This window comes from Triturus cristatus, chromosome 12 (assembly GCF_964204655.1).
Source record: "Triturus cristatus chromosome 12, aTriCri1.1, whole genome shotgun sequence".
Lineage (NCBI taxonomy): Eukaryota > Metazoa > Chordata > Amphibia > Caudata > Salamandridae > Triturus > Triturus cristatus.
In genome coordinates, this window is record NC_140595.1 from 816,603,578 (window position 1) to 816,615,740 (window position 12,163).

The 12,163-nt window shown below is 48.1% G+C and overlaps 1 protein-coding gene across 3 annotated transcripts in view; it reads right to left on the bottom strand.

Moving 5' to 3' along the window:
* Positions 1–12,163, bottom strand: part of LOC146782967 (cornifelin homolog) — a 48,856-nt gene that overhangs the window by 16,701 nt on the left and 19,992 nt on the right. For 2 of the 3 annotated variants that reach the window (XM_085639590.1, XM_085639591.1), the window contains exon 2: positions 2,781–2,899. In XM_085639590.1, the coding sequence (XP_085495716.1) occupies positions 2,781–2,892 (112 nt within the window). In that variant the 5' untranslated portion in view covers positions 2,893–2,899. Of the gene's footprint in view, positions 1–2,780; positions 2,900–9,972; positions 9,993–12,163 lie in introns of those variants that run through there. The other variant, XM_085639592.1, reaches the window with a different exon arrangement.

A 12,163-nucleotide genomic window follows, 5' to 3' on the forward strand; every position in this document is an offset into this window, starting at 1 on the left:
GCTTTGGAAGTGAATGTGTGCTGCTCATTTCTGTGTCGACACATGCATGTCACCAGTTGTGATTGTGCGACTGCAGGCTGATTATTTTGTACATATTTGGGTGTAGCTGATGTGGCATGTCTTTGGTTGGGGGGGTGCAAGGGAGGGGTGGTCCTGGGGATGGTGTCGGTGGGTGTTGTGGCCCTCTTGGGTGTCTGGGCCGCATGATGTGTGACTTCATGGCATCTGTTGCCCTTCCGGTGTGGCCCTGGGCTGGTCTCCCATTTGTGGTGCAGGCTGTGGTCCGGCTTAACACCAGGTCAGAGCAGGTGTAGATTTCCTGGTGCTAACGCGCCTTATCACCTGTTTTGTGTTCTTGTCGCCGATCTGGCTGTTCGTTGTGAATGTTGAGGAGTGGTGTTGTCTCGGCTTGTGGTACGGGAACGTCTACTCCGCATCTCATCAGCGATAGTTGTGGTGATCCTCTGTGGCAATGTTTTTTGCGGCTGCAATTGCAGGGAAACTGGTGATATTGGCTGTTAGAACCAGTTTGTGAATGGGGTGGTAAATTCATCACAACTTTGGCTGCGATAAAGTGCCGTTAATTCGGCGATAGCTCCTTGTGAATATGGCCCTGTATTTCTTGTTGTTGCAATATATACTGAGCAGATAATTTGATGTACATATTTATATGTTGTGCATGTGTTACCTGTACCTGAAAAAGAATGGGCACTTTCATTTGGTGATTGATTTCATACTATAAAGACGCAACCATTTTTTCCCTAATGTATCAAAGCTAAATTAAAATTATACTTTAGCAAACAGAGTGTATGAGGACATTCAATAAGGAAAACTATATTTCTGAAAAAATTAAAAATATTATTTGACTGGATATGGAATTATCAGTTAAATGTGCTATGATTGACATGGGGCCTTCTTTACATCCTGTTAGGTGATCCTCTGGTCAACCAGAGGGTGGAACTCATGAGCAAGGCCACCCTGGCAGGGGACAATCCCCGTATTTAGAGGCCCCGCCTCGCTGGTTGGGATTTCTATTCTGTGAAAGGGGTTACAGCCACAGTGTCCGTTTTTCACTTAAGGCAAACTCGCAAAGCGGGAGTTTGCTTTCTCTGAACAAAAAGTGAATGTCCTCAACACGCATTGAATGTTTTTTCCTGCATTTGGGACCCATTTAAAATTTTCCTTGCACGTTCTGTCGTGTATCGCCTGGCAGCCATGGACAGGGAAAATGATTGACCATAGTCCCGCCCTCATTTGGGTGGGACAACCGCCACCATGATCCCAAGGTCCTGTGGGGGATCGACCACTGGGTTGCGGATTTCCATTGGTGGAGCAACGGAGGCTCCATCGACAGCGACCCAGCTGCCCACTGACTCTAAATAGAGCAGCTACCTCTCTAATCACTTCTGATTGTATCCTTGCCAGTGACCCTGTACAGCGCTCTGCAGCCTTTTGGCTAGGCTTGCCCTATACGTTTGCCGCATACAAACATACATAAGTACATGCAGCAGAATTGTGGGTTTGGCGGGTAGGATGACTACCGGTTTACAGGTATGCACCCCATATAGGGACACCAGAATGTTGATAAGACACAATATTGAGGATAACATTTCATTTCAACAGGTAAGCAAGTCTAGATTTTCTATACCTAACTCCACATATATGTGCCGACACAGTATATATATCTTGAAGGTGGGTAGATGCACAGTTACCAATAGTAAATCTATATTTCCATATACACACTTACCTTTCGATATTTTGTCCCTCTATATTCTTGTACCACAGTATTCAGGGGTTGGGGGGTTGCGGGGCGATGATCAGTGGTACACTCCGGTTCACAGCATTGCTACTGTTGCACCTGCACCAAGTCCTAAGTGAGGCCCTCGATAATACATGGCATTAAAATACTTGCTTTATTACCTGTATGAGTGATAACATTATAGATGCAGGGATGTATTTATAACAACTGCAACATACAAACGAAGAATTAATAAATAAAGCTCTTCTAAACATATAATAGAAGTATTTGTTTCGACCTTTTTGGTATTAGTTTAGTTTTAGTTCAGGCTTTGAATATCTTTAGTGTAAATGGAGAGCGTGAACATTGCTTATAGCACATTATAGCCACAACCATAAACCTCGTCCAAGAGGATAGTGCGGTAGAACGATCATCATATGATATTATTTGAAGATTTGCATTATCGATGTACCACAGTCGCAGGTCAATCGTTTTAGTGTGCTTATTGTACACTTGTGCTCGTGTTGTCTAGTAATAGTGTTAGTGCAGTTTATATCTATCTTGCTGGCTGAACTATCATTTTGTATTTGTCGACTAGCTCTAGTTTAGAGCTAAATGGTTTTGATTGTAAATCAACCACTAGGTCCTTGAGTGAACCTACTAGTACGATGCCAGTGACGTCTATCGCAACATTGTGTGAGAACATGAGTCGGCTTGGTCAGCTCATCATTAAGATGGGCAAGTAAGTTCTCTCCTTGTGAACATCATTGATTCATTCCATCTATCTGATTATTAAACGTGAGGAGGTGCCCAGCTGGCCGTGGTGGTAACGCCTGTCCACCCACGGTCCACTTACTGTTCATTGGTGATATCACTTGCAGGCACGTGGAGTATGTCTGAAGTGCCCTTGTCGGCTACTAGAATTTGTCTATGGCGGTCACTACTTAGGACATCACATTTTTTGCGTGCCCCGATACTGTGGTCCCTGCCTGACCACGTCCAAGACCCACACTTCTGTCTGGTCCATGCCACAGATACCTACATATCCCGCAGTCATCGCAGCAGTCGTAGATCCCGCTACTCCAGTCGCCTGAGTCGATGGTGGTCACCGTCTTGGTGGTGACCATTTGAGGTTGCATCGTCACGGCGGCCATGGTGATCCTGCAAAAGAGGGAGCAAGAAGAGAGGGTTGGGTATCAGCTGCTTTCTGCTCCACTCAAACCCCATGACATTGCATTGTGTTCACCAAAGGAATTATTTCTTACTTTCATTTAATCTATCATGTCCTTGATTGTAACATCGCTGCATTCTGAGCATAGTTGTTTCCAGCAACGACTTCAAAGATCACGCAGCATAAGAAAACAAACATTACAATTTAAGACAAGTAAATAGGTAAACTCGGTTTCAAAGATGGCGGCTAACAAGATGTTAATGTGTTAAGAGAGTTTGGAAACAGAGATTATACTCCACGGGTGCAGAAGAGGCAAACGTTAAAAGCAGGAGTTTGGAGGGCATGCCCACCCCTCCATCCAGCTTAATTGGAATGACTCAGTCCGAGCTAAAGGTGGCAGAAACTGCGCCGGCTCAGGATTTGAAAGTTGGGCATGTGAGCGGCTCAATGGTGGAGGAGTCTGAGTTTGCTATCTTTGCCTTCTCATGAACCTCTCAGCTTCTCTTTTACAAATACTTGGTAGGAACCGAATATCCGAACTGCAGACTAGAAGCTGAATGCAAGGCAAGTAATATGGTCAGACGGTCAACAAACAAGTGAACATCTGGAGAAAGATACTTACAGATGGCACAATGAGGTGCCCATGTGGCTGCCTGGCACAGCTCCATGGATACCTGGCTATCACAGGCTTTAGCTCAGAATGCCACTGCTTGCTTTATAAAAGAGAACACCCTGCAGGGTATAGCGCCTACATCAGGCAGCCTCCTGTACTACATTCCTACTGGCTTGGGGTAGGCAGTGGATGACTCCCAGAAGTGAACACTGAGAGCTCCATTTGTTGGGGATAGCCACAACTATTGTCAAAACCAATCGTTAGCGGCGCATGAGGAAAACTGCCCCTGTTCTCATTGTCTATATTAATAGGTGTTATCTTAAAACACGATCGTCTACTGTTTGAATAGCAGGGTGCGTCACTGGTGGGTGCATTGAGCTTCTTCTGTGACTATGTCCACTCCCAGTGCCCCAAAGTCCTACACCCATCAAATGAGGTCTGCCAGAGGAAGTGGCAAGACTGTACTAGTCAAGACAGCCACAGGGAGGTGTCTGGAAGAAGTCACAAGAGACAAATACAGCGGAGGAGGAGCTAAACGTGCAAAACAAAAATAACAAGCATTGACAAAGCCAATAGGTTGAACCTTTGCAAAGCAAGTGCCAAGCTACTGACTTTGCCAATGCTTGTTTGGAAAGCATTGTTAAAAAAATTAAATGAAAAAAGGATTTCACATTACTGGAGAAAAGCAAACAAAATACATTAAGGCATTTTGAAAATGAACATTAAATTCAATATTTACAGTCTTTATATTTTCTCAAGCAGGACGATATGAACAGAATAAATTTTTTTTTTAAAGGAAAACACGAGCCCAGGCCTAATTTACTTTCCAAGGGACTCAGACCAAAAAATGAGTGGTCCAGCCATTTGGTACTCTGTACCCCTGTCACCACAGACGACCCCTCAAAGACCATGAGCATCGTACACTCGGGAGCACCCATCGACCTCTTCCTGCTGCACATCATCCACAGGGCCAACTCCGCCATTGCACTAGAACTACGATGGACAATCAACTGCACCCACGAAACAGGCCTATTCCCTGATGACCGGAAATGTGCAGAAGTCAAACTCCTCCTCAAGAAGCCCCCGCAGACCCGATGGAACTCAAGAACTACAGGCCCATCTCCCTCCTCCACTTCGCCGCCAAAGTCACCCAGATGATTGTCAAAATCCAGCTAATGAACTTCAAAGAATCCAAAGACATCCTCGACACTTCTCAATCCGGCTTCTGCAGCAACCACGGCACTGAGACCGCCCTTCTAGCTGCCGTGGATGACATCTGCACACTCCTCGACCAAGGCCACACTGCAGCCCTCATTCTACTAGACCTCTCAGCAGCCTTCGACACAGTCTCCCATCACACACTAGCCGCCAGACTCCTCGACGTCGGCATACAGGGAACTGCCCTGGACTGGATCCGCTCCTTCCTCGCTGGCCACACTCAAAGAATCAGACACCCGCCCTTCCTCTCTGAACCCACAGAGATCAGATGCAGAGTACCCCAAGGATCCTCCCGCAGCCCCACACTCTTCAACATATACATGGCCCCCCTCGCAACCATCGTCAGAAAACATGGACTCAGCATAGTATCCCACGCCAATGACACCCATCTCATCCTCTCCCTCACCAAGGAATCCGACATCACCAGGCACAACTTCCAGGAAGGAATCAAGGACATTGCAACCTGGATCAGCAGCAGCTACCTGAAGCTCAACTCGTAGAAAACGGAAGTCTTCACCCTCAGATCCACCCCCACTGTGTGGGATGACACCTGGTGGCACCCGGCCTTGGAAACCCTCCCACCCCCACGGACCATGCCCGCAACCTCAGCTTCATACTTGACTCCTCACTCACCATGAACCTACAGATCAACCCAGTATCATCCACATGCTTCAACACCCTCCGCAAGACCTTCTAATGGATCCCCCCGAATCCAGGAAGACCATTACCAATGCACTCGTTACGAGTAGGCTAGACTACGGGAATGCCTTCTACATTGCAATCAACAAATCTCTACTCCTCAAACTCCAGACCGTCCAGAACGCCGAGCCAGACTTGTCCTCAGCATCCCATGACAAGACCACATCACCCAACAAGTACAAGACCTCCAATGGCTCCCTGTCGAAAAAAGAGTGACCTTCAACCTAATCACACACACCTACAAAGCCCTTCACAACACCGGACCCCAATACCGCAACAAAATAATCTCCTTCTACGCCCCCAAGAGAAACCTCCACTCTGTTGACCTAGCCTTGGCCGAAATCCCCCGCATCCACAGAGCCAGAACTGGAGACAGATCCTTCTCCTACATCACCGCCAAGACCTGGAACGTACTCCCCCTCAGCATCAGACTAAGCCCCACACTGCAACCGTTTAAGAAGAGCCTCAAGACCTGGCTTTTTGGATGACTGGAGCTGCCCGAGCCCCCCACCGCCCAGCACCTTGAGACCCTCACGGATGAGTAGTGCGCTCTACAAATCCCTGATTGATTGATTGATTGATTGATTAAGGTAGGAGATATTAATGTTCCTCCGCCAAAGCCCCTTGATCTGGGAACCAGATCCTGTTGTCCTAAATAAGAGGCTGCAGAAATAATTTTGCAACAAACCACTTCAATATTTATGAAGCTTTGGGGTGACAGTGAAATTGGTGAAAGAGAAATTTCAGACAGCAAAGAAAAAGGAGAGCTTTCCACAGAGAGCGCATCCATCTGTCCATCCAATGTGCACATTGGAGGCACTCTGAGGTGCATGAAACATAATCCATAAATGTGATTCACAACTCGACACTAGGCATCAGCTTGATCCCTGGCATGCCACAGCAGGTTATACAGCAAGCCCCATCCCTTTATAGGTGTCACTTTGCCCTGGTTGTTGGACCAATTTCGAGACCTAAATGAGAAGTTTGATCATGGATCAGGCATTAGGTCTGGCCTGTAGTGGTATGTTGGCCATGTTGTATACTCCCATTACTCATCCTTATGCAGTGGGGCTGCGACTCCTCCTGCCCGTATCTCCGATCTGAGATAGTATATGGGCCATGCTCTATACTCCATTACCTATCCTTATGCAGTGGAGCTGCAAATCCTCCCGCTCTAAGGGACAGTACTGTGACAGTTTATGGGCTATGCTCCTATTACTCATCCTTATGCAGTGGGGCTGCGACTCTTTCTGACCCTAGCCCAGATCTGCGATAGTATATGGGCCATGCCCTATAGTCCCATTACCTATCCTTATGCCGTGGAGCTGCGACTCCTCCCTCCCATAGAGACAGGACTGTGACAGTATATGGGCTATGCTCCTATTAATCATCCTTATGCAGTGGGGCTGCGACTCCACCTGCCCCTAGCTCAGATCTGCGAAAGTATATGGGCCATGCCCTATACACCTATTACTCATCCTTATGCAGTGGGGCTGCAACTCCTCCTACCCCTAGCTCAGATCTGTGATAGTATCTGGGTCATGCTCTATACTCTAATTACCTATCCTTATGCAGTGGGGCTCCGAATCCTCCCGCTCTAAGGGACAGTACTGTGACAGTTTATGGGCTATGCTCCTATTAATCATCCTTATACAGTGGGACTGCGACTCCTCCTGCCCCTAGCTCAGATCTGTGATAGTATATGGGCCATGCCCTATACTCCCATTACCTATCCTTATGCAGTGGGACTGCGACCCCTCCCACCCATAGAGACAGGACTGTGACAGTATATGGGCTATGCTCCTATTAATCATTCTTATGCAGTGGGGCTGCGAATCCTCCTGCCCCTAGCTCAGATCTGTGATAGTATCTGGGTCATGCTCTATATTCTAATTACCTATCCTTATGCAGTGGGACTGTGACTCCTCCCACTCATTGAGACAGGACTGTGACAGTATATGGGCTATGCTCCTATTAATCATCCTTATGCAGTGGGGCTGCGACTCCTCCTGCCCCTAGCTTAGATCTGTGATAGTATCTGGGTCATGCTCTATACTCTAATTACCTATCCTTATGCAGTGGGACTGCGACACCTCCCACCCATAGAGACAGAACTGTGACAGTATATGGGCTATGCTTTATGCTTCTATTATTCATCCTTATACAGTGAGTTTGTGACTCACATCGACCATTGCGCAGGCCTGCGACAACATGTGGACAATGCTCTATGTTTCTATTATTTTTCCTCACGCAGTGGGACTGTGACTCCTCCCGCCCATAGCACAGGCCTGGGATAGCATATGGCACTGTACCTGATTTCCACTTCTGCTCACAGGATGGCACAGTGATATATTTATTTATTTACAAACCTTCCAACCTCCAAAAAAACACTCGCCTTGTGAGATGAGGGAACCAGGAGGGTGCAGGAGCAGAGGCTGGGGCGGGACTTTCAGCCCATTACCTCCCCTGCCATTCAAGGGCTTCTCAGGGGGCGTGGCCATTGGGAGGGGAAAATCACTGTCCTTGAGCTGCTCTAACACCCCTAAATAAACAAACTAAGGCTTCTAAGACTGCTGCTACCGAGGTCCTGGGGAGGTTGCAAAACCCTGATGGACATCAGCTGTGCTCTTCCTCCACACAATCTGAGTTGGAAACGCTCTCTGCAGCGGTTTCCAGCCAGCTTTCTCTGTCACCGTGCAATATTGGCTGCTTACCAGGTGACTGTGTGAATGTAGCCGATGTTGTGCAACACTCGGTGGCACTGTGTGAGCTGGCATGTCTGTAATTATAATGTTTTGTAAACTGCAGATTGTCATCTTACGATAACTTCAGAGTCCTAGAATACACATAAAAAATATATATATATTCCGAAGAGTAACAGAGAAAGAGCGATAATTTATATATATATACGGGACAATGATTAGCATGAGGCATTCAGGTAGATTGGTGCTCCCTTCCGGTATTCTCCAATGGTGACCCCTGGAGTAAGATAATCTGAAGAGCTGTGCCAGCCACTGAGAAGATATGCCAGCCACTGAGGAGCTGTGCCAGCCACTGAGGAGCTGTGCCAGCCACTGAGGAGCTGTACCAGCCACTGAGGAGCTGTGCCAGCCACTGAGGTGCTGTGCCAGCCAATGAGGAGCTGTGCCAGCCACTAAGGAGCTGTACCAGCCACTGAGGATCTGTGCCAGCCACTGAGGTGCTGTGCCAGCCACTGAGGAGCTGTATCAGCCACTGAGGAGCTGTTCCAGCCACTGAGGCGCTGGGCCAGCCACCGAGAAGCTCTGCCAGCCACTGAGGAGCTCTGCCAGCCACTGAGAAGCTCGGCCAGCCACTGAGGAGCTGGGAGAGCCACTGAGGAGCTGTGACAACTACTGAGGAGCTGGGCCAGCCAGTGAGGAGCTGTGTCAGCCACTGAGGAGCTCAGCCAGCCACTGAAGAGCTGTGACAACCACTGAGGAGCTGGGCCAGCCAGTGAGGAGCTGTGCCAGCCACTAGGAAGCTGTGCCAGCCACTGAGGAGCTCTGCCAGCCACTGAGGAGTGGTGCCAGCCACTGAGGAGCTCGCCCAGCCACTAAGTAACTGGGCCACCCACTGAGGAGCTGGGCCAGCCACTGAGAAGCTGTGTCAACCACTGAGGAGCTTGGCCAGCCGGTGAGGATCTTGGCCAGCCACTGAGAAGCTGTGCCAGCCACTGAGGAACTGTGTCAGCCACTGAGGGGCTGTGCCAGCTACTGAGTAGCTCAGCCAGCCACTGAGGAGCTAGGCCACCCACCGAGGAGCTGGGCCAGCTACTAAGAAGCTGTGCCAGCCACTGAGGAGCTGTGCCAGCCACTGAGGAGCTGGGCCAGCTACTGAGGAGCTGGGCCACCCACTGAGGAGCTGGGCCAGCTACTGAGAAGCTGTGCCAGCCACTGAGGAGGTGGGCCAGCTACTGAGGAGCTGGGCCACCCACTGAGGAGCTGGGCCAGCTACTGAGAAGCTGTGCCAGCCACTGAGGAGCTAGGCCACCCACCGAGGAGCTGGGCCAGCTACTAAGAAGCTGTGCCAGCCACTGAGGAGCTGTGCCAGCCACTGAGGAGCTGGGCCAGCTACTGAGGAGCTGGGCCACCCACTGAGGAGCTGGGCCAGCTACTGAGAAGCTGTGCCAGCCACTGAGGAGCTGGGCCAGCTACTGAGGAGCTGGGCCACCCACTGAGGAGCTGGGCCAGCTACTGAGAAGCTGTGCCAGCCACTGAGGAGCTCGGCCGGCTACTGAGGAGCTGGGCCACCCACTGAGGAGCTGGGCCAGCCACTGAGAAGCTGGGCCAGTCACTTCTGGTACATCCCGGATAGGGGCCGTGATGATCTGTTGTGTTGAAGTCACCTTATACAGGTGAGTACGCCACAGGCCCTATGAAGCAACACATGAATCAAGCCATGGAAAATCTGCCATGTAAAGGAAGAAACGTTATACAAATATATGACTTTCATGGGCATGAGCGGCCTTTCAGTAAACTTCAAGCAAACCCCTGCTCAGTTTTGATGCTCTACCTGGTCAGCTGTGGTCAGCAGCTTCTGACTTCTCAAAAACTAATCTGGGCAGCATCAGGATGCCAACTTCACATGCGATGGACACCTGGACAGTCAACAAGAAAGGAAAGCAGCCTGGGATTTCAAAGCCGTACTGTCTGATGTAGTCACAACGGTATGGCGAAAATACATGTTGCCCACCTCAATGGACTGCTGCACATTGACCATACATTAGACGTGCTTGAATACAAAAGCTAGAGTTGGCCTAACGGCTAGGGCGGTCCACCTCGAATCTGGGGAACCGGCTTCGAGGCTCAGCAATGACGCTGAACATCCTGTGATTCTGGGCAAATCAGTTAATCTCCCCGCGCCTAACAAAAATGAATGTGTGTCCTAATGTAACATAACTGGTGCTACGTAAAGCGCTCTGATACCCGATTCGGGTCTAGTTTGCGCTCTATAAAACAAAAAAACCCACACCAACAAAAAATAGAGAGGCAACTAGAAATACTTGTCAAAAAAGTGCATTCAAACAGTAAACATTGAACACTGCATAGATGTGGGTCTTGGTGGTTGATTTGGTCATTGTGTATCTCCAAAAGGACGCAGCCAACGCGTTTCACCTTACAAAAGGCTTCATCAGGGCAAGAGATCCAGGCCGCTGAGAAGTTCAAGGTCAAAGGTGCTGTAGTCTTTCTCTAATAGGTCCTGAAGACAGAGCTGTTTTAGCCGATGTCATTCAACTGCAGCGTTTCGCCCATACGGATTCTTCCACGACCCCGTGGTTTACAAGCGCAAATCACTTCAGACCGACTGGCTACATTCCCAACAAGCATTTACAATGCAATGGTCTCGGCATTGTCAAAGTTAGAGCTATTGGCATTGCTCATGACATTTTTTTTGTTTATGTTTTTGTTTTTAAAACATTTAAAGAAACGGCATTGTTATTTACAATGTCAATAGCTTAATCTCTCTCAAATGCGAGACCATTTGCACCCACACACAGAGCCACACACACAAAGCCACCCACACACACACAGCCACCCACACAGAGCCACCTACACAGAGCTATTCACATAGAGCAACCCACACACAAATAGAGCCACCCACACAGAGCCACCTACACACACACAGAGAACTGTAGTTACAAGCAAATAACGTTTTCATTTTTTTAGCCAGTGGATTAATTCCTGAGAAATTATACTGCCCATAGTCATGACTCCCTGCCCTTGCGACGGTGCATCAACACAAAGCACGCAGCACTTTATTTTAATCTGAAGTTTTTAGGAGGGTCTGAGGAGACATTAATTAAAAACTATTTTCCTAGCACAAAATATCAGGGCATATAAAATTGCCATACATTTTATATTTACACTTGGGAATCCTTTGATATGTTTCAATATTGCACTTTATATATGGGGTGCCACATATTTTAGGAAAAGCATTCGACTGTAGTGAACTGATAGTTTTTTAACTCTACATTCTATTACAGTCGTTTTGATGTTTGATATTTATTAACGATATGTTTTTATGTACTTGTATGGCCATTGTATTGTGTCGAATAAACATTTTGAATCAATGCGTTGGCTGGAAGGGTTAGAAAGAGAGAATGAGGAGAAAACCTCGCAAACATGTCCAATTCCAAGTCTGGGACCCAGTGTCAGCTAGGAGGCTGGCGCTGCAGAAGCCACGTTCAATGGAGCACAACAACTGTTAGTCATTTTTATAAATCACACACATAGCACTCTCAGGCTTTCTGAATTCCTGTTTTAAGGCTCCTTGGGATAAATACAATTGACGTGTTAATATTAATAAGAACAATTACTGCCAATAATACCAACAACAGAACAAGCCCAATTATAGCTATGGCAATAACAAGTGACCTTCCAGTTGAACAACTATTTCCCTGCAAAGTCCAAGTGCTGATTGTCTCTCATATTGTTTCTCGGGTGGTTGACCTCGGAAGGATTACGTTCTGATGAAACCTGATGTTCTTTCTATGCCGCGAGCGCGGAAGCCCCCCCTTAGCCGTCTTGCTGGCTAATGCTTACAAAAACGGTGCGGTTTTCAGTAAGGGGCTGGTGGTGTCTGTAATAACCGTGCTAATGGAGTAGAAGCACGTGACGTCTAGGTCGGCCGCAGACATATGGTTGGAGCAGTCACGCTATGCACAAGTGGACAACGGCAACCAGAGAAGTGGAGAAAAGGAGCC